Source organism: Chelonia mydas, chromosome 13 (assembly GCF_015237465.2).
Source record: "Chelonia mydas isolate rCheMyd1 chromosome 13, rCheMyd1.pri.v2, whole genome shotgun sequence".
NCBI lineage: Eukaryota > Metazoa > Chordata > Testudines > Cheloniidae > Chelonia > Chelonia mydas.
The window spans coordinates 11,214,462-11,237,599 of NC_051253.2; the positions used below are offsets into that span (position 1 = coordinate 11,214,462).

General features: G+C 42.1%; 1 protein-coding gene across 1 annotated transcript in view; it reads left to right on the plus strand.

The window, feature by feature from the left end:
- Positions 1-23,138, plus strand: part of LOC102933947 (piezo-type mechanosensitive ion channel component 2) — a 63,096-nt gene that overhangs the window by 31,597 nt on the left and 8,361 nt on the right. The window contains exons 27-42 of the mRNA XM_043527328.1: positions 954-1,043; positions 5,062-5,177; positions 5,751-5,819; positions 6,764-6,876; positions 7,532-7,643; positions 8,087-8,158; positions 10,450-10,616; positions 12,345-12,532; positions 14,953-15,177; positions 16,351-16,609; positions 17,033-17,221; positions 17,804-18,002; positions 18,467-18,596; positions 18,791-18,938; positions 20,578-20,792; positions 21,549-21,707. Coding sequence (XP_043383263.1) covers positions 954-1,043; positions 5,062-5,177; positions 5,751-5,819; positions 6,764-6,876; positions 7,532-7,643; positions 8,087-8,158; positions 10,450-10,616; positions 12,345-12,532; positions 14,953-15,177; positions 16,351-16,609; positions 17,033-17,221; positions 17,804-18,002; positions 18,467-18,596; positions 18,791-18,938; positions 20,578-20,792; positions 21,549-21,707 — 2,451 coding nt within the window. The remainder of the gene's footprint in view (positions 1-953; positions 1,044-5,061; positions 5,178-5,750; positions 5,820-6,763; positions 6,877-7,531; positions 7,644-8,086; positions 8,159-10,449; positions 10,617-12,344; positions 12,533-14,952; positions 15,178-16,350; positions 16,610-17,032; positions 17,222-17,803; positions 18,003-18,466; positions 18,597-18,790; positions 18,939-20,577; positions 20,793-21,548; positions 21,708-23,138) is intronic.

The window sequence follows — 23,138 nt, forward strand, 5'->3', positions numbered from 1 at the left end:
GTAAGGAGTGTGACTTAAGAAGGCAGATGTTTTAAGTGCTTGAGGCTCCATTGCAATGATCATGCCTTAGCCAATTTGTCAGTGAGGCAAGAGATGAGGATGGGTCTATGGTAAACCTGGCTTTACATCCTAACTTTCGGGACCACATACTTCACACAATGGGCAGGGTGGGGAATATAGACCTTTTGTGACTGTTATAACATTCATCTGTAGTTCTGAGGATTTCAGTGGAAATCCTGAAGGGTTTGACAAGCAGATCGCCATGTGTTTAGGAGCTATGTTTGGGCAGTACCAGAAAGTGGCAGAGACAGAAAATATAGCATGTGCCATAAAAAAAATGTCACCTAGAATAAATAATGTGCAACTCTGAACTGTGGGATTATAATTCTATTGGGACGTTCATGGGACACCGTAGTCCATGAAAGAGAAGCTTCTTGAGGTGGAGAGGATTCCCTTTACCCTTTCTACATTCCTCTCCCACTTCAAGTTTCTGTTTCTCGTTGTCCCTTATCCATTATCTATATCTGCTTGTCTGTTTCTGCACTTACAATACACCCCTTAATATGGTGTTTAATATCTATCAAGCCCTCTCTCTGTTCAAATTTCTGCTGGAGTGATTTACTCTGAATCATCCGTCTCACTGCCAGAGTGACTCTTCACTGAAATCTTCAGAAACTGCTGTTTTTATTGGTGGAATCAGAGGTCTGATGTCAATCTCTTTTTGACCAGAACTCACCAATCAGAGCCCGGAGAATGATGTAATTGCTGTCAATTACCTTAATCCACCAATGAGAACGGAGACAGAAGTGTCACTCCAGTGTGATTTACCAGCTTGATAATGCTCTGGTTAGCGGGGTATGTTTAACACGGTCTACCCCTTTGTGGTGTGAAGATAGTTGCATGCTGCACAGCGAAGTGTTTATCGAACGATCTGGTTTGTTTCACACACGCAGAGGAGCTGAACTGTTTGAAGTGAAGCTGAAAAAAGTTGTGGCGCTCAGATTGGAGGAAGAGAAAAAATCATTACAAGCCATGAGGAGACAGTAAGTTTGCTGTTCATTTAAAATCACACACTACTTATACACCACATATCTAACCGGTGACTTCGGGGATGTGTAATCTCTTCACTTCTCTCTCTGTTCTATATGACAGTATAGGATACTATATTTTCCATCCTCTTTGATTCCCTCTCCCCCAACCTTCTTAGTGACTCATAACTCAAATCCTTTCCCGCCACTATGAGGAAGAGTGAGGGATAATGCTACAAACAACAACAATGGCAATCAAATGAAAATAGTTACTGACGAGCTTCCAATGGAGGGGGTCAAAATATGTACTCAGTGCCCAACACACAGTAAGAACTCCCTGCCCTTATTCTTCTGTGGGACTTTAGGATCCTGATAGAGGTAGTTCTAGGAGAGTTTTGGACTCTCGACGGCAAGACCAGAAAGCTATTGACTCCGCTCCATGGTTGATACTACAGAGGAATTGTAACAGAGGCCAGCTGTTTGGCTGGTACAAGATCCCTTATGCTGGACGAAAATCAGCTGTTCTGTGCCATGGAATTTTAGGCTTTTCACTGTTTGAGAACAAATTGCCAATAGGATCAATGATGGTATCCAATCAGAAGGATTGTCTACATTAGGGCTTTAGCCAGTAGTGTAGCTACACTGGTACAAACCATACCATATTGCACTGGGGTAAACTGAGGCTGGCACTGGTACAATATATCCCAGTTTGAAACCAGGGTAGGTGGCATTGGTGCAAGTCCCCATTAACACATCACATCTACAAAAGGGACTGGCACCGGTACAACTACACCAGTGCGCTATAACACAAGGCTTTATTAAAGAGTCCCTCACTGGAGATGCCCCCATTCAGACAAAGAAAAATCAACCTAGAGACGTATTAAACTTCCTTCGAAGACTGAAAGGGTGTGTGAAATGGGGACCTGCACTGTGCCTATAATCATTGGCTCCACAGGGGTGATAAATCTGATTGTACTTGGCAGTGTCAAGTCCCTGGTGCTACCTGATTACTGATGTGGTATAGGCGACAGCCCTGTAAGAAACAATACAATCTGCCTGGTGCTGTCAGACTGGAATAATGAGACCCACATTCCGTCTTGCAGTGGGGACTGGATGAAACCTCGATTACTCGTTAGATAAGCAAAGCTTGATCAAACATTTCATGTCATTTGCTGCAGAATTTCACAGATGTTTCCTTGCAAAACTCCTAAGTTAAATGCCAAACATTTCCTCACCACATGCAAAGTTGGCCAAAAGCCAAACATTGGCGGAGTTTATTTTGGTTTGGCCTATAGTATTACATGCATATATCAAACTGCTTCCTGTTTTGAATATCAGATCTTGGAATCGATAGCTTCCAAATCTTAGCCAGGTCCAAAGTAAGCTATGCTCAGTAAAAAAAATAATAATAATACTCGCAACAGTATACATAGTCAAATGAATAATTATGCTTTTATTATTTCCTGGCTGGCTAGCTTGCATGTGTTCTTATGGAGGTGACCAGCCTTCTCAGACACATATGCTGAGCCCATTCTGGCCTAAGGGTATGTTATTATCACAACCTTTTTTCTTAGCTGTCAAAGGAGTGCTCCTCAACGTCTGTATTCAGAGCTGAAGCCAATTCCTACTGAAGTCCGTGCAAAGATTCCCCTTGACTTCAGTGGGGTTTGGATTAGCCCTGTTACAATGTTAATATTCTCAAGTTAATTTAAGTCCAGTGAAGACACAGGTCTCCTGTTTTAGTATCAGTTATAATATTTTAGATAGATATGCCCTGGGGCTAGTGTTAGTGCTTGTGATAAAAGCTTCAGAATGAAGCGTATTGGTGACACTTCAGGTGTTAGGAGGAGATGGTGGGGAACGAGATTGAAAGAGAAAGAGAGAAAAAGAAGTGTCTAGTTTGGGTACAGGACTGGGAGCCGAAAACTCCTGAGATCAAGATCCAGCTCTGACAAGGCCTCTGCTCCATCTGTGTCGTCGGACAAACTGTTTCCACATTTACCAGCTGGTGCTAGTTACCAGGGCTGTTCCAAATTTTTCTGTCAAAACTTTTTTTCGATGAAAAAATTGGGTTTTTGACAGAACACAGTGTGTAGAATGCGTGTAGTTCCTTGAAAATTTTTTACTTTCTTCAAAAAACCCAAACCCCAAACATTTTTAGCCAAAATGTTTTTAGCCATTTTTAGCCATTTTAGCCATTTTTGGATTTTGGTAGTTTTTGGCCAAAAATGTTTATTTTGCGGTTTGTTTTGTTGTTGGTTTTTTTTGACAAAAAGTCAACATTTAACATGAGGAAAAACACCCATTTTCTGATGACCTCTATTATTAATACTATGTTGGAGATAACAATGACCAAGTTGGGGCTCATATGTCATGGGGATTTTTTGAGGATCACTATGTAAAGTTTGCAAAAAGAAAAGGAGTACTTGTGGCCCCTTAGAGATGAACCAATTTATTTGAGCATAAGCTTTCGTGAGCTACAGCTCACTTCATCGGATGCATTCAGTGGAAAATACAGTGAGGAGATTTATATATACACAGAACATGAAAAAATGGGTGTTTATCATGCACACTGTAAGGAGAGTGATCACTTAAGATGAGCTATTACCAACAGGAGAGTGGGGGAGCCGGGGGAGAAAACCTTTTGTAGCGATAATCAAGGTGGGCCATTTCCAGCAGTTAACAAGAACGTCTGAAGAACAGTTGGGGGGGAGGGAGCGGAATAAACAAGAGGAAATAGTTTTACTTTGTGTAATGACTCAGCCACTCCCAGTCTCTATTCAAGCCTAAATTAATTGTATCCAATTTGCAAATTAATTCCAATTCAGCAGTCTCTCATTGGAGTCTGTTTTTGAAGTTTTTTTGTTGAAGAATAGCCATTTTTAGGTCAGAAATCGAGTGACCAGAGAGATTGAAGTGTTCTCCGACTGGTTTATGAATGTTAAAATTCTTGACATCTGATTTGTGTCAATTTATTCTTTTACGTAGAGACTGTCCAGTTTGACCAATGTACATGGCAGAGGGGCATTGCTGACACATGATGGCATATTTCACATTGGTAGATGTGCAGGTGAATGAGCTTCTGATAGTGTGGCTGATGTGATCAGGCCCTATGATGGTGTCCCCTGAATAGATATGTGGACACAGTTGGCAACGGGCTTTGTTGCAAGGATAGGTTCCTGGGTTAGTGGTTCTGTTGTGTGGTGTGTGGTTGCTGGTGAGTATTTGCTTCAGGTTGGGGGGCTGTCTGTAAGCAAGGACTGGCCTGTCTCCCAAGATTTGTGAGAGCAATGGGTCGTCCTTCAGGATAGGTTGTAAATCCTTGATGATGCGCTGGAGAGGTTTTAGTTGGGGGCTGAAGGTGACGGCTAGTGGCGTTCTGTTATTTTCTTTGTTGGGTCTGTCCTGTAGTAGGTGACTTCTGGGTACTCTTCTGGCTCTTTCAATCTGTTTCTTCACTTCAGCAGGTGGGTATTGTAGTTGTAAGAATGTTTGATAGAGATCTTGTAGGCGTTTGTCTCTGTCTGAGGGGTTGGAGCAAATGCAGTTGTATCGTAGAGCTTGGCTGTAGACAATGGATCATGTGGTGTGGTCTGGGTGAAAGCTGGAGGCATGTAGGTAGGAATAGCGGTCAGTAGGTTTCTGGTATAGGGTGGTGTTTATGTGACCATTGCTTATTAGCACCGTAGTGTCCAGGAAGTGGATCTCTTGTGTGGACTGGTCCAGGCTGAGGTTGATAATGGGATGGAAATTGTTGAAATCATGGTGGAATTCCTCAAGGGCTTCTTTTCCATGGGTCCAGATGATGAAGATGTCATCAATATAGCGCAAGTAGAGTAGGGGCATTAGGGGACGAGAACTGAGGAAGCGTTGTTCTAAGTCAGCCATAAAAATGTTGGCATACTGTGGGACCATGCGGGTACCCATAGCAGTGCCTCTGATTTGAAGGTATACATTGAAGACAGAAAGCACTTACTTATCTAAATGCTAATGATTTTGATACTCCTGTCTGTGTTCTGTCTTAAACCTATAGAATGGAACTAATCAAATTGAAGCAGAAGAAACTTGACGATTTGAAGCAAATGACACCAAGCCCAGAAGAAACAGCTGTGGATCAATCCGCCAAAGAGCAGCAGCTGCTAGATCTAGGTGAAATGATGTCACGTTAAATAGCCTGTGTAGTGAGAACAACATGGAGAGAGATCACTGTGCCTTCCCTTCCCCTGCTTTCCGTTTTTGCACTGCTGTGTTCCACAGTCCACAGTAAATTGTCTTTTCACAACCCCAGTGCTGCTGAAGCTGAAATTCACATTCAGCCTTCGCATCCAAAGCCAAAGTAACTGGGCTCTGTCCAGGCCTTGTCTGTAGGTCTGTGGGATGAATTTAATCCCTGAAACCCACAGTTAGGCCACTGGTCTTTGATATAAACTCCCTCTGCTGCTCTTCACGATGGGGTGTCTAGGCAACGGGATTCTGGGGTATGAGATCCAGGGAATGGATCCTGCCTGCAATTCAGAGCTGCTGTGGAGAACCCCCCCAGGGCTCACAAAGAATGAAGAGATCTGCCTGTACATAGAGCCAACCCACAGGCTCCAATGCAGTCCCACAGTGGGCCCTGCACAGCTTTGTGCATTGAGAAATGTAATTCTTTTAAGTTGTAGAGAGGGGAAAAAAGACCTGTCCATCTGTTTCACGACGTACATTTTACAACCACCTTTACAGAGGAGGGCGGCAACAAGGAAAACAAGGACAAGAAGATATGGTGGCAACCCTGGGTGACCCACACCTCCAGTAAGTTTTCTGTGTGTGCTAAAGGTTTGTGAGCCACAACTAACTGGAAAAATGACATGTATAAGTTAGGGCAATGTAGCCTGTTAGAAACAGTGTCTTTGCACACAGTTGCTGGGATTGTATACAACAAGAACCTGCAGAAACTTTTTGTTTGGTTGGATGGTTGCGTTTTAGCCCCACACTCAAAAAAACAACAACAAACCACCCCAAAAAACAAAACAAAACAAAAATACAAGCATAGGGCTTCATGTAGAAGTCAATGGGAGTTTTGCCATTAACTCTAGTGGGAGCAGGCTTATGATTCTGCTGTAAACCTAAGGCCAGATTCTGCTCTCGGCAGGAATACCTCCCCTGCTGCACACACAGCAGGCTGGCAGGAAAAAGGAAACATCATGGGTTGGGGGGGGACCCATAGAGGACAATTGTCTTTATTTAATTCGGGGTCAGCTGACAATTACATGATTTATAAAACACATTTATAATGCAACCAATCTGTTCTTCAATAGCTGTCCTAACAGTCAGCCCTATTTAGGAAGGATGCTTGCTATGTGTATCTTAGCAAAAACCATACAATTTGTCTGCTCTGTCCCTTCCAAGCCCTCTCCTAGCCCTACATATTTCACTGCTGTTGAAATGTGGTTTTCTTTCCCAATGTCCCTATTCATAGCCTAAGGGCTGCTCTAAAGTATATTAAGCATAAAGATACTAATCAAGCGAATAAAAAATAGTAACAGCAAAAATACTCGCACGCTCCACTATGCTAATTAATATTTACTAAAACGTGTTCTGTTAAAATGGCTAGACTAGGATTTTCAAAGCCACATAGATAGGCAGCTCCTATTTAGATGTGCAACTCCTATTGATTTCAAGGGGACTTGTGCATCTAAATCCCCTGGGCAGCTTTGCAAAATCTCAGCCACATCTCTTTCTGGAACTGATTTTAGTGATTCGAGCTGGGAGCTACTACCTCTTTGAGACAGACAGTGAGGAAGAAGAGGAACAAGGGCAGACAGAAAAGAGGGAGGAAGAATCACCAAAGAAGAAAACAGCATTCCAGGTGCAGGACTTACTTATGATAATATTGAGCAGTGTTGCCTAGTGGATTGAGCACTGGACTGGGACTCAGGAGACTTGGGTTCTATTTCCAACTCTGCCTCTGGATTCCTGTGTGACCTTGAGCAAGTCACCTGATTTCCCGGTGTCTCAGTTTTGCCTTCTGTAAAATGGCAATGATGATGCTTATGTCTTTTGTAAAATGCTTTGAGACTTACGGGTGAAAAGAGTGAGGTATTATTATTAATTTATTATTAATAATTAATTATGATTATTTTACATGGTTACCTTTTTTCAAAAAAATCCCAAGAGATTTACTGCAAACTACCAAAATATTTTCCTAACATTGCTCTTCCATGGAAGCAATTGCTGTTGTTACTAGGGGGGTGTTAGGTGTCTGTAAAGGAAAGCGGAAGGCGTCAATGAATTCCCAGTGAGAGGGAAAGTGGTCTGTAGACCCATGAATGGGAGAGGAGCAAAGGGATCCATCTGAATGGAAGTGGGAACGGGGGACACACAACATATTTGATCCAGTCTATTAAAAAGTTTGTGAAGCCCCGGCATACTGGAGTACGTCAAACGAAACACAACTTAGGCTTAATCAGCCGGATGGAAGCACCAGGCTTCTCACCAAAGACTAATGGGGTTTCTCCATGCAGCTTGCATATGAAGCCTGGATGTCCAGCTCTAAATCAGCTCTAAGAACAAGAAAACAAGATGAAGCCAGAGAGCAGAGGAAGAAAGAGGAGGAGGAGCAACTGCGACTGGCAGGTAATGGGAAGAATGCACAGACACCTGCACACAGGGGCTGCTTGGCCAAATTAGACAAAAAAAGAACTGTTTGAATGAGAGAGGCTGTAATTCCTAGAGCAAGAATCACTAATAGAACATTAAGGGTAGTCATTTACATGTGGCCAGGTCAGGAAACGCTGACACCAGCTTTAATTACCATCCATATCGCCTGCCCGCAGCACATCCCACATGCTGGATGAAGACTTCCCTTTTCCATACCATAATGCCCTTAACTCTGCCCCACATACACGTGCATTTCAATACAGTGTCTTGTTATCTGATTACGTAACCTGCAGCTGGAGTCATAACCCCATTGATTTCACTGGGCATTGGGCTGGGCTCATAATTCCTGAATAGCTGGAAAGATGTCAAGGCAAAGTTTCTCTCCTCTATAGCTCTGTTTATGTTCCTATATGTTACAGGAGAGGTGAAGTTGGAATTCCATGAAGAGAAAGGGGAGATATCAGTCACTGACGAGAACCTAGATGAGCCAGGTGAGTAGCTCCATATTGTAGCAGCAAACCAGAAGCCCTTGCTCAGATGACTTCATAGACTCATAGACTTTAAGACCATAAGGGACCGTCATGATCTAGTCTGATCTCCTGCATTCCAGGCCACAGAACCTCACCCACCTACTCCTGTAATAGATCCAAAGCCTCTGGCTGAGTTACTGACGTCTCAAGATTTGAAGACTTCAGGTTACAGTGAATCTACCATTTACTCTAGTTCAAACCAGCAAGTGACCTGAACCCACATTGCAGAGGAAGGCAAAAAACAACCCAGGGTCTCTACCAGTCTGACCTGTGGGAAAATTCCTTCCCATCCCCACAAATGGCAATCAGTTAGACCCTGAACATGTGGGCGAGACCCACCAGCCAGAAACCTGTGAAAGAATTCTCTGTAGTAACTCAGAGCCCTCTCCGTCCAGTGTCCCATCTCCAACTGTTGGAGATATTTACTACTAGCAGATGTAGATGGGCCATATGCCATTGTAGGCAATCTCATCATATCATCTCCTCCATACATTTATCATGCTCAGTTTATTTCCCCCATTACTCCCCTTGGAAGGCTGATCCAGAACTTCATTCCTCTGATGGTTAGAAACCTTTATTTAATTTCAAGTCTAAACTTATGGATGGCCAGTTTATATCCATTTGTTCTTGTGCCAACATTGGCCCTTAACTTAAATAACTCCTCTCCGTCCCTGGTGTTTATCCCTCTGCTGTATTCATAGAGAATAATCATGTCTCCTGTCAGCCTTCATTTTGTTAGTCTAATCAAGCCAAGCTCCTTAAGGAGGGGTTGCAAGTGCTTTGGAGGATAGGATTATAATTCAAAATTATGTGGACAAACTAGAGAAATGGTCTGAAGTAAATAGGATGAAATTAAATAAGGACAAATGCAAAGTACTCCATTTACGAAGGAACAATCAGTTGCACACATACAAAATGGGAAATGGCTGCCTAGGAAGGAGTACTGCGGAAAGAGATCTGGGGGGTCCTAGTGGACCGCAAGCTATGAGTCAACAGTGTAACACTGTTGCAAAAAAAGGAAACATCATTCTGGGATGTATTAGTAGGAGTCTTGTAAGCAAGACACAAGAAGTAATTCTTCCGCTCTACTCTGCGCTGATTAGGCCTCAACTGGAGTATTGTGTCCAGTTCTGGGCACCACATTTCAGGAAAGATGTGGACAAATTGGAGAGAGTCCAGAAAAGAGCAACAAAAATGATTAAAGGTCTAGAAAACATGACCTATGAGGGAAGATTGGAAAAATTGGGTTTGTTTAGTCTGGAGAAGAGAAGACTGAGAGGGGACATGATAACAGTTTTCAAGTACATAAATGTTGTTACAAGGAGGGAGAAAAATTGTTCTTCTCAACCTCTGAGGATAGGACAAGAAGTAATAGGCGTAAATTGCAGGAAGGGAGGTTTAGGTTGGACATTAGGAAAAACTTCCTAACTGTCAGGGTGGTTAAGCACTGGAATAAATTGCTTAGGGAGGTTATGGAATTTCCATCATTGGATATTTTTAAGAGCAGGTTAGAAAAACACCTGCCGGGGTGGTCTAGATAATACTTAGTCCTGCCATGAGTGCAGGGGACAGGACTAGATGACCTCTCGAGGTCCCTTCCAGGCCTATGATTCTAAGTCCTTTCCTGTAAAGTAGGTTCTCCGCTCCTCTGATCATCCTAGTAGCCCTTCTCCGTACCTGTTCCAGTTTGAATTCATCTTTCTTAAACATAGGAAACCAGAATGCCACACAGTATTTCAGATGAGGTCTCATCAGTGCCTTGTATCACGTAACTAACACTTCCCTATCTCTAGTGGAAATACCTTGCCTGATGCATCCTACGATTGCATTAGCGTTTTCATGGCCACATCATATTGATGGCTCATAGTCATCCTGTGATCAACCAATAGACCCCGGTCTTTCTCCGCCTCTGTCACTTACAGCTGATATGTCCCCATTTTATAGGGATTAACAAGAATTTTTCTTAAATGCATGACCTGGCACTTTACACTATTAAATTTCATCCCATTTCTATTACTCCTGTTTTCAAGGTCATTCAAATCTTAATGTATGATATTCTGGTCCACCTCCGTATGGGCAATACCCACTTCAGTAAGATGGATCAGGATTGGATGGGAATAAAGATAACCTAAACTGACCTTTGAAATCCTTTATCACTGTCTCAGCCAATGCTGAGTAACTGGTTGAAATAGAATAGTGCATAGAACCATTTCCTGTTTGTAACTGTATATGTTTTTTTCCCCTTTTGACAGAAAGTATAATTGAAAGAATAATCAGTACAGTCAAGTTTACTTGGGTCTTTGTTCAGGCATTGCTAGATGATACTACAGAGGCACTGAACTCTCTATGTAAAAATAACCTGGACATAGCAAATGTGCTGAGAATTGAAAGGTGCATGCTATGGCGAGAAATTAATAAGGTAAGATCACTGTCATTTTACACAATGTCCTGGTTTTTTTTGTTTATGTAACAGGATGTCTGACTATATTCAACTGTAACAAGCCGGAAATTCTGGGCTCTGTCCTGAAATCTTTATATACACAAAATTCTCATTGAGCTAGATATGCATAAAAATGCCCCATTGAGCACGAGCTCATTGATAGAGGTGTCTTGAAAAGAGAAAAGTCACATAAAATTTTCATTGGTCACTTCAATTCCAGTCCAAGACTCCATTTCAAGTCACTTTTAATTTTCTTTTTCATTTTCAAGATATGATGTCCAGGTTTTTTATTGAAGTTTTCCAACCAGTTTCTCTGATTATTTATGCATTACAATAGCAACTAGGAATATGGTTTATTCATGTTCATTTGTGGACCAATCTTTCTGCATTAGGTCATGTTCTGAAACCCATTGTTACTCCCCTTAAAGAGACTTGATGTCAATATAAATTCTGAGCGCTGCTTACATCACTGAACAAAAGTATTCCAGGTGCCTGAAAGACTGACTTGCAAGGAAAGATTAAAAGAGCTAATATTTAGAGCTGGTTGAACAATTTTCATTGAAACTATTTTCTAATGAAAAATGACTTTTTGATTAAATGGGAACTTTCACGAAAAAAAATCCTGTTATTGTAAAAAAAAAAAATTGGGGTTTTCTTTTGAAAAATAAAACGGGGTGTTTTTTAGTTTTCAACAACAACAAATTGAAAAAAATTGTTTACATTTTTTGTTTTTTCAACAAGAACCAGGAAAATTTTAAGAAAAGTTTTGGTGAAACTGAAAATCATTTGTCTTCATTTAAATTTTTCATGGAGAAAATCCCCAATAATTTAATAAGAACATAGGAACTGGTGTATTGCAGCGGTTCTCTAACTGTGGGTTGGGACCCCAAAGTGGGTTGCAACCCCGTTTTAATGGGGTCACCAGAGTTGAAGCCCGAGCCCAACCACTTGGGGTCAAAGCCTGAGGGCTTCTGCCCTGAGTGGTGGGGCTCAGGTTACAGCCCCCCCCAGCCTGGGGCTGAAGCCCTTGGGCTTCGGCCCCCCCCACACACCCAGGGCCGTGGGGCTTAGGCTTTGGCCCGCCCTGCCCAGGGCAGTGGGGCTTGGGCAGGTTCAGGCTTCGGTCCACTCTTCTGGGGTCATGTAGTAATTTTTGTTGTCAGAAGGGGGTCGCGGTGAAAAGAAGTTCGAGAACCCCTGGTGTACTGGATCAGAACCAAGTTCAGTTAGTCCAGTGTCCATGACAGTTAGTCCAGTGAAAGTGGCCAGCACCAGATTCTTCAGAAGAAGATGTAAGAAACTCCACAGTAGGGAGAAAGGGATCTCCTCTTGGTCTCTAATAGAGATTGGCTTAAATCACAAAACATGAGGTTTAATATTCCTTTCAAAATTTGTGCTATTATTAATTTATGATAACACTGGATATTCTTGAGATCCAAATAAATGTCCATTCCCACAGGTTTCTACTAACTATGTTTAGAGCTGTCATGCTTATATTCTGAAGGGCATTAACAGCAAGGAAGGGAACATCTTATTTAGTGTGGGACACAAGGATATAAAATGAGCACCAGCCATCGGTTTTAAAGATGGGAAATCCCCATGGGAAGTAGCGGTCTCAAAGGGTAATATGGGATTACAATCGCTTCCATTGACAGAAACGAGGACAGCATTTTTCCCATCTGACTGATTTTGTATTAATTTTTTAAGGGAAAAGAGGCCTCGCCAGACACGATTCTCCAATATTACAACATGAAGAAGACTCAGCAAGTGCAAGCAAATCCTTATGGAGGAAATAAAATGAAAGGCACATGGGAGGATCAGCGTGAAGACACATTAGAGTGCCAGCAGATACCCAGGGGGGGAACCCAGCTACCTCATGAGAGCAGTGCATCCAGGTGAATAGACCGTGGAACATTATCCTTGTCAGAACTTCTCATAAGAGCTGGTCAAACCTATAGTGAGGTAATGTGCAGCTAGGCAATATTTGCTGGATTTGTTACAAATCTAAGGTGTTTATCTGCTCCCCCAACCCCAGCCATAGTATCTGAGCAGCTAACAATATTTTAATGTATGTATCGTCACAACTCCCTGGAAGGTGCTGTTATCCGCATTCTACAGCTGGGAACTGAGGCACAGGGAGGCTACATGATGTGCCAAAGGTCACACAGGAAGTCTATGGTGGAGCAGGGACTTGAAGCCAGGTTTCCTAAACCCTAGGCTAGTGCTCTGATCACTGAGCCATCCTTCCTCTCAAGCCTCCAAGCCTGGGTTGTGGAGTGAACCTGGTCCCAGTTCAGAGTGAGTCTGGGATAACTGATGGTTTGAATGGAAGCTGGGTGAAGCTCGGCAGCTCTGCTGTGCTTCACTTTGAGATTTTTAAATTCATTTGAGCTCAAAGCAAAAACTGTGGCATGAAGCAGGAGTAATCCCAAGGGAGGGGTATCAGTGTCATCAGTTAGCCACACCTGGAGTCAGCCAATGAATGGTTACAGTGAGATGAGGTGGCATCCAGCAAAACTCAGAACTGATAGGTAAGGTCCCAGGAAGAAAATCTAAGGGAAAAAAGGAGTTCAGGAGAACTGGTGATTTCTCAAGGAGACAATATGAAAGGCACAACTGCAAGCTATCCTGATGCAAAGGAAAGACAGGAAGAATAGTAAGAGGCCAATATGGCTCCATCAGGAGCTCTTTAATGACTGGAAAATCAAAAAGAAATCCTAAAAAAAAGTGGAATCATGGACAAATTTCTAAGGAGGAGTACAAATGAATAGCACAAGCATGTAAGGGCAAAATCAGAACAGGTAAGGCACACAATGAGTTACACCTAGCAAGAGACATAAAAGGCAGTAAGTAGAGGTTCTTCAAATACATTAGGAGCAAGAGAAAGATGAAGGAAAGTCTGCTTAGCAGGAAAGGAGGGCTAATAACTGATGACATAAAAAGAAAGCTGACATGTTTAATGCCTAGTGGGTCACCCATTGAATATAAATTAACAATATGATGCAGCTGCGAAAAAGACGAATATCATTGAGGGGTGTTTTAGCAGGAGTATCATATGTAAGACACGGTAGGTATTTGTCCTGCTCTACTCAGCACTGGTAAAGTCTCAGCTGGAAAGCTGTGTCCAATTCTGGGTGCCACACTTTAGGAAAGATGGGAACAAATTGGAGAGAATCTAGAGGAGACAAAAATGATGAAACGTTTAGAAAACCTGACTTATGAGGGATGCTTAAAAAAAACTGGGCATGTTTAGTCTTGAGAAAAGACGACCAAGTAAGGACCTGATAACAGTCTTCAAATGTGTTAAGGGCGGTTATAAAAAGAATGGTGATCAATTGTTCTCCATGTCCACTGAAAGTGGGACAAGAAGTAATGGGCTTAATCTGCAGCAAAGGAAATTTAGGTTAGATGTTAGGAAAAATTTTCGAACTATAAAGGTAGGTAAGCTCTGAAATAGGCTTCCAGGGGAGGTTGCGGAATACATATTAGTGGAGGTTTTTCAGAACACGCTGGACAAACACCTGTCAGGGATAGTCTAGGTTTACGCGGTCCTGCTACAGAGCAGGGGGCTGGATGTGGTGACTTCTTGAATCCCTTCCAGCCTTACATTTCTATGGTTTATGATTCTATGAAAAATAGCCCCTAGGGCAGTGGTTCTCAAACTTTTGTACTGGTGATCCCTTTCACACAGCAAGCCTGTGAGTGCGACCCTCCTAATAAATTAAAAACACTTTTTTATATATGTAACACCATTATAAATACTGGAGGCAAAGCGGGGTTTGGGGTGGAGGCTGACAGCTCGTGACCCCCCAGGTAATAACCTCGTGACCCCCTAAGGGGTCCTGACCCCCAGTTTGAGAACCCCTGCTCCAGGGAGTGGCTACAGGGAGGTCAGTTAGCAACAGCTAAACTCGGGGGAATGATTACAGCGGAATTAGCTGGCATGCAGCTGGAGTAACCCATGTGTAATATTGCAGAGAGATCAATTAGCATGCAGCTCATACAATGACTGCCATGAGGCCAGTTAGCCTGCAACTAGTGTGATGCAACATGAAATACTTTGAGTACTTTAAAAGAACAAGCTTGTATGGAAATAACGTTAAATTCTGTGTGAATCCTTTCTAATCACTGTCACCATGACCTTAGATGTTAAAATTCTTAGCTGGATTCTGAATTTATGGTGAGTGAGCCCCTTCTCCCTTTGGCATGAGACAGGAGGTTTCATATTAGTACAATTATTTCAATGTCAATTAAGAAACTTAACTTATGATTTTCAGTGATTTTTTTTAAATAAAGAAACTCATTCTGGATCTAGGACACCTGATGAAGTTGCTGAGGAAATTAATGGAGATGAGGCAGGACAGAAGGTGGAAGATGAAGACAGCGTCAAAGAAGCTGCCCCAGAAATGACCACTCCTCTTCCTTCCTGTGAAACAAAAGATTATGCTGTTTCCCCATCAGCTGAGAGGAGCAAAGAAGCAGGCAGGCCATTAAATGAAGTTCCTGTTATCATGACTGCCAGTGAGCTGCTTCTGAACAGGCAAGAAAGACCTAAAGTCAAACCCAGCTGCACAGATACCCACAATGTGTTCATGGAATGATGATGTGCCTTAAACAGCATGGTGCCACTTAATTGTTTCTAGTTTTTTCACTTGCACAAGCTGACATGGGACATTGTGTTTGATGTCAGACTAAAAAGAGACTTTATGGGGCAGATGCTCAGCTGGCGTAAGTCAGTGTAGCTCCATCCATAGTAAAGCTATGTCAGTTTTCACCAGCTGGGGGATATGGAATTATGGATTATATTCTCCACCCATGAGACTAAAATTACTACATGGTCGAACTGGTCAAAAATTTTCACATTAAAAGTCCCCCCCCCCCACTTTTTTTTTCCAAAATGAAACTTTTCATAACAAGTTGTTGAAATTCTCATTTTTTGCAAATTTTTCCATATGATTTTTACTGAAATTTTTACCAAAATAGATTTTGTTGCTTACCACAAACAGTTACTGATTGAAAATGGTGGTTGTGGTAAATGAAAAAATATTTAAAAAACAAATTAAAATTTCAGTAAAAAAAAAAACAAAACAAAAACCCACCCCCACAGAACATTTTAGGCCCAGTTTGAACCCTGTGAGATGGAAACAAGTCAGAAATTTCAAAAATGTCACCTAAGGTGTTTTTTTGTTGTTGTTTTGTGTCCCCCCCGCCCCCCGACCAGCTCTACTATTAGGGATAGATTTAAAGAACTGTGCCCATGCAGCAGAGGCATTTGTGCTCATAGGAGCACTATGGTCATTATGCACTAATGCTACTGAATTGGTGAATTAAGGGCTAAGGTCAACAAAAATGGAGGGTGCTCAGCAGCACCTCCAAGAGTTGCTTTGTACTTGGAGGTTTAAATGTGCAAACACACCCATGTTTTGTGGGGGCCACTGAGCAGGTGCTGTTCAGAATGAGGGGCGGGGGACTATGAGTGTACGTGAGTTAGGTCAGTGACAGCTTTCACAGAAGATTTGGTTGACAAAGTATCACAGCTTTAGTCATGCAGTTCTGAAGAGATGATATTATGCCATACATCTGGTCTCATATATATATATATATATATATATAATCTTCTGTATTCAAAATACTAGCTTGTAGCCTTGCACCAATTTTGTGAGGAAATATAATTAATCTATTTTTATATACATTTTTTTGTTCTGTGGTTCAGGATGTTTCATGACAATGAACTGGAGCAGTCAGACAAGTTTTATCAGAGTCTGCCTCGATCCCTGAAGTTGGGCTTTGCTTTGTACAATGCGATGGTGTCCAAGTCAGAAATGCTCTGTTATTTTGTCATCATTCTCAACCACATGGTCTCTGCTTCTGTCCTCACTTTGGTTCTGCCCATCCTTATATTCCTGTGGGCCATGTTATCCATTCCAAGGCCTACTAAATTCTTCTGGATGATGGCTATCGTTTATACAGAGGTATGCAACAGCCAGAAAATTGCCTTGCTGCAGACATAAGTGTCTCTCTGCAAACAAGTACTATTCTTTTTCTTTACATTAAAGCGCAATAAACTTCTGTTAGAATGGATGTTAATGGGGTAGACTAGATGGCAGACCTGACTAAAGGATTCTGGTAGGTCTGAAGGTAGTTCATGAACCGCAGGTAATTTGCTGAACATAAAACCAGAAATAAAGAAAATTAGAGAACATCTATATGGGATGAAACACCACTGGATCCCGAAGCAAGGCTGGCTCTTCAGGATCGCAAGCCAGCAAAAATGCTGGCTGGAGTCTTTCCCTGTATTTGGAAGATCTACAAACTCTTCTGAAAATGTTTAAGGCTAGCTGTTGCCCTGCCAGGCCATGTCTTCCAACTAACTTTGTCTTTTTTTCCCTCTCTAGGTAACAGTAGTAGTCAAATATTTTGCTCAGTTTGGATTCTTTCCCTGGACCACTAAGTTATACTGCGGCATCAATGCAGAAGAGCCATTTGTTCTGCCAAACATTGTTGGGATTGAGAAGAAGGATGGCTATGTGCATTTTGATCTTGTGCAGCTGCTGGCTTTGTTCTTTCACAGGTCTATCTTGAAGGTAACTTGTTCTTGAAGAGAAGGAGAAGAAATGGCTAATTTCTTAGAGCTCTGCTGAATGTTGGCAGAGAAAAACTGAAACTCTGCTAACCTTGCCTGGTCTTCATTTCTGTTATAAATTCAAAACTCATCCCATCCTTTGGGGGCAGGGACTCAGACTCCAAACCCAGGTTTGACCCTCAACTCCAATGGTCTGAACAAAATCCCAGATTTCAACACTTATGGGCCTAATTCTTTACAAATAAATGCCATTTGCTTTAATGTGAGATACTCACATGCTGTGATGGGAGATTAGAGTCCTTGGGGTGAAATCCTAGCCCTGCTGAAGTCAATAAGAGGTTTGCCCCTGGATTTTAAAGGCTTTGAAGTGTGGATCCAAATCTGGGGACTTGTACCCATTCCCTACCCACCGTGAAACCAACCGTTCATCTCAAGTGTTGCCTCCCCCTGTTTCTCTCTCCCCCATTCTGTGTCTTTCTGTCTCCGCCTGCAGAGGGATTCATGGTTACTGTGAATTAAAGATGGTGTGCTGAGGACACAGTGTATCAAACTGTATTAATCATTCTTTAAATGTTCCCATTAGCACCATGGACTCTGGGATTCCAACGGTGTCAATGTGTCTGATTCCAAGAAAAGGAGATTTTCTAGGAGTCAAAAGAACCAGGAGTCCAGAGGTGGCCTGCAGGAAGAGGAGCCTGGATTGGGGGCATGGCACCTTTTCAGACATCACAATCCCTCAGGGAGTGTCTTCAGAGGAAGGAAGACAGCCTCCATTAACAGAGGTAGTGGGGGCCACACTGAGCTATTTTTAGACACTAAGGGGGCTTTCATTTTAAAATTCAGGTGGAGAAAATACTATAAGAGCCAAATTTTCAGTTGTTCAGCTTCCTTTCTCTGGATGCACCTGAAAATAGGGAGATTGTGCCTTAGGTGGTTGTAATCTCTACCCCCCCATACTAGAGTATTACTGTGATTTTTTTTTCCCTAATGTGCCCAGTAGCATGGTATATAGGTGCCAAATAATTCCTTCTGAGTAACTTAGTGTATTTGCTAGCCCAAGAAACTATATTCATAGGACATTCTCAAACACTGATTTCTTGAGAGATAACCCTACTGGCTGAATTACTGCCTTATTGGAACATCTAAGGTTAAACAGAATTGTAAACCTTTGTGACAAAATTAGGACCTGGCTGTTAAGAAAAGAACGGCCCTTAGACAAACCTGTGATTTGTCTTCCCTTTGGTAGGCAAGACTCAGAAGAATGAAGCCAGGAAGAAATGGAGGCTTTTTAGAAAGAGTCCCATCAGCAAGAAGAAACTTCTTAAGGAAAAGATGAAACAACTGATATTGAAAGCAAAGAAGCTGGTGATTAAAATGTAATTGGGGTATTATTTAGAACATCTCTTACGAAAATGAGACATTGTTGCACTTCAGTTCAGTAGAGTAATTATAATTCCAGTTTTTATGGGTCTTCTATGGAAGATGTGCACTGGATACATTCATCTGATCATTCTGAGGATGCATTGTTACAATTTCCATTGAACTAGATTATACCTGTTTTTACCCCTAGTGTCCTTCAAATCTATCGACCTATCAGGCAGTTCTTCTACGACATTATTCATCCGGAGTACAGCCCCGTCTGTGATGTCTATGCACTGATGTTCCTGGTTGACGTGATCAATTTTATAATTGTTATCTTTGGATACTGGGCTTTTGGCGTAAGCACAAATGCACTTTCTTTATATAGACTGCAAAGCAAATAGCTTGATTATTAACTTGGGGACTGTGGTATATAGTCAGCAGTCTCTACCATGACTGCATACTCCAGGATTTAGGGAGACACAAGGAGACACAGGCTAAGTTAATCAGTCTGGGAGCCAGGAGGAACCACAGTGTCCTGTGTGTGTGTGAATAAAGAACACACTTTGTATTCATGACAGTTGATTCCTCTCTCTTCTCTACCACCAGGGACATGATGGAAATTTCCCCTGAATTACAGCCACTCTTTTTGTTTGTTTTTGATTCAACCTTAAATTCTCTTGAGCAAGGAGTCTCCATAGACTAGAGAAGAGACTATCTACAAAAGACAGGCTAACTGATACAGATAACACAGTGACTAATGATGAGGGAGAGGCTCAACAGCAGACACTGGGCAGGGAGTACCATTGTTTCCCAAAGAAAGCAAATGTTTCACTTTGTTCGATCATGAATTCTGTTTGTTCCGTTCCCCGCCCCCGCTTCTCTAGACTTTGTTTTATTTATTTTATAGAGAGTAGATCACCTCAGTGCAGATATTTTAGATGGAAATCTAGTCAAAAGAAAGGAGAAAGGGAGGGTTACCTAGGGCCTTGATCCTGTGAGGTACTGAAACCCTTCTGCAAGGTGAAGAACACCATAGACATTAATGGGAGCCGAGCTGTCCTCCTGCACAGAGAGCCTGTTTCATTTCCAGAAGGGCTATAACACCAAACTGATGGCAAAGTGACAATGCAGTGTAGGCTTCTGGAACAGAAGCACAACCCAGTCAGTGAGTGCTATGCTTATACCCTCAGCATTGCTGCTTGCACATTGTGCTTGGCTGTCGTAGCACTTGCTTGTGCTTTCCACATCTGGATGTTGTTGTTATGTCTCAAAGGAATCTGATTCTGCTTCCAAGTGGGGGAATGATCTGTGATTACAACAGATGAGTCTATTAAGATCCTTAAAGGCTTGATTTCATGCAAAATAGTCCTAGTTATAAAAACTTAGGGAGGAGAAAGAGAAAGCCAGGGATGGAGATGGATCCAAACCACAGCTCTGAAGCCCTGATATTTTTATAATGGGTCTAGTTAAAACTCCATATCTGAACCCTCCCAAGCATGAGTGGGGATTTGAAATCTGGATCTGAATATTTCCAAAACACAGGGTGTTTGATTTTGGCAGGTTCAAGCTACAAACATGGACCTGGCTCTGGATGCAGGGTAGATGCCCATTGCTCTATAACACAAAGGAATAGAATTATTTAAAAACCAGTTGTTCTTCAGACTCCTCCATGGGGCATCAGCAGCGGCTCACTGTCATTTTATCTGTGTCTTTATTTAAGATGCTTCTACTTAGTGCGTGCAGAGTAGAGATTTGCTTGTAGAGAGGAGGGATTAGAGCTTTGCCTTTCCAACCCTTACAGAAAATGCAGCACTTACTTACAGCTGTAAGCCCCCTTACACTCAGGGGAAATACTTGCCTGAATAAGGACTACTCACATAAGTAAAGGTCTGGAGTTTCCCACTATCTGATGGGTTATATAAAATCATTGGATAAATCCTGAGTGGTATTGCTTTGTAACTAGATTTTCCCCTTATTTGTTATGATTAATTTCAGAAACACTCAGCAGCTGCTGACATAACTGAATCCCTGTCGGAAGACCAGGTCCCTGAAGCCTTCCTGGTGATGCTTCTGATTCAGTTTGGCACCATGATAGTGGACCGGGCCATTTACTTGAGGAAGACTATGTTTGGGAAGTGTGTATTCCAGGTTGTCCTTGTCTTTGGCATTCACTTCTGGATGTTCTTCATCTTGCCAGGTGTTACCGAAAGGTACAACTGTGGCCAGTGTCACATGAAAATCTCTCTCTCTCTCTCGTGAGCAGGACTTGCTTTCAATGGGAAAACAGACAGTAGCCGTGGTGGCTTTGAAGTCTGACATTTCTGCATGCTTTCAGCCGTGATTTAATTTGTGCTGTTGGCACTTATGCTGGGATGGGTGGGTTTGGAAATGGATAGATGGACAACTTAATTTCCTGCCACAGTCTTCACGTTGAAAGTGCGGCATGCTTTGGGTAAAGAGAACAAAAGAGAGTGCAATTATGTGTGCAAAATGCTACTGCGTTGCACACCTAATTTATTTGAGCAAATAGCCAGGTATGTGGTTCGTATGCAAGCTCAGTTATGTCTGTGCATCTGACTCTTTGAAAATGAGATCTCAGGAGAAAGGAGACATCTGCAGACTTATGAAGTATGGCAAGGGGAAAAAACCCTGGAAGAAATAGTCTCCCAACTTTAGACATATCCTACTTTGAAACTGCTCACTATTGGTCAACACCCTCCTTTCATGGATGGACATTTATTATTCAAGGGAAAAGAAGCTCCATTTAACAAGACCCATAGCCTCAAGTGATGACATATGGCCACTCACTTTACATCTCATTTTCACTAGGTTCCAATCCAGTCTGAGGAGGTTATATTAACATGAAGGTCAAACTAGTGATTGAGGAACTGTCACATTAAAAAAAAATGTAAGGACTTTCGGTGACCAAAATAGTGTAATGAAATCTCTGTTTTATTCACTTACAGGAGATTTAACAGAAATCATGTGGCTCAGCTTTGGTACTTGGTCAAATGTGTTTATTTTGGCCTGTCCGCGTATCAGATCAAATGTGGTTATCCGAATCGGGTCCTAGGCAACTTTCTGACAAAGAGTTACAATTTCGTAAACCTTTTCCTATTCCAAGGGTAAGCAGAGAGGCGATGTTCAGCTTTTATAATAGAGGCTAAAAACCTGTGGGCCAAGTCCTAGTCTCATTAAAGCCAATGGTACAATCCTCACTCAATTCAGTGGGACCAGCATTTAGCTCTATGAATGTTCTTTCTAGGGGTATGTGTGATTTATGGCAAGTATATCAGAAATCAAGCTCAAGCCCTAAGTTTGCACTTTAGAGGAAAGGAGAGCAGGGTCTAAATGCCATAATTTGACTCTTGAATCCAACCCACATTTCTTGTTGCTGTAGCCGAGCTTTTCCCCTAACCTGATTGCTACTTTTCTACATAATCGCTCAATAAACTTCTCGGACAAATCCTCTCACTTCCTGGCAGTCTCCCCTTAGCTAGATCGTTTCTGATTGCCTAGAATAGCTGCTTATTCCTCCAGCATGGGTCTCTGGAATGTATATGCTGTGATCCAGTGTCAAGAGGCAAGGAAATATTAGCAGAATTCAATGTAAATATTGTGTAAATCATCCTGAAATAGCATGGTTGTGAGATGAACCTAACTGAAAGTTAAATAGACTAAGTAAATATAGACTAAATATATTCCATGCCTGGAATTGCCACTGGAATGGATCCAGACAGGAAATATGTTGATACACAGTCTTGTGGCAGAGATATTAAAAAGCCATTGGCCAGTTTGGTCATATTTGGGATGAATTTTATGTACTCAATGCATTTTTAAATACATGCTGAGTTACATATTATTAACCTAAAAAACCCTATGGAAAAAATATCCATTTCCCATATGGGCTAACATTGCATGGAGCAATCTGTGGGTTTTGTATAAAGGAAGAGGCTCTGAAAGGAACTTTAAGGGAGGAATCTCTCTCTTGCATATTTGTGGCCTAGTTTTCAAGCATTGGCCTCCAGTGGGCCATGCGGAAACACTGCACTGCAGTTTTGAGTGGTATTGCCTGCCAACTCAGGGGATAGCAACAATGATTTGTGCACAAAGGGGATAGGCTTTGCAGACACACATCCATCAGGATCAGTGGATGTTCCATGAACAAACTCCATCTCTTACATCCACAGGTGAGCGAATCTATCAGTTTGGGTTAGAGACTATACTACTCTGTACAGCACCTAGTACAATTAGACACCATTCTTGGGTGGTCTTTTGTACACAGGCGCTGACACCTGAAAAGGACGCGCACAGGTATTTGCACAGGAACAAGAGGAGGCCAAGTCAAGACCCCACTGGAAATTTGGCTTTTAAAGAAGATCTTCCAAATTTGAATCATTCCCTGGTGGGTGAATAGGTTTATAGGAACTGCCAGATGGGATCAGATGAGTGATCCATCCAGTCCAGTACCCTGCCTCTGATAGTGGCCAGTACCAGATGCTTCAGACTTCCCATAATGGAAAATTGTGGGATAATTTGCCCATAGGGGAAGTTTC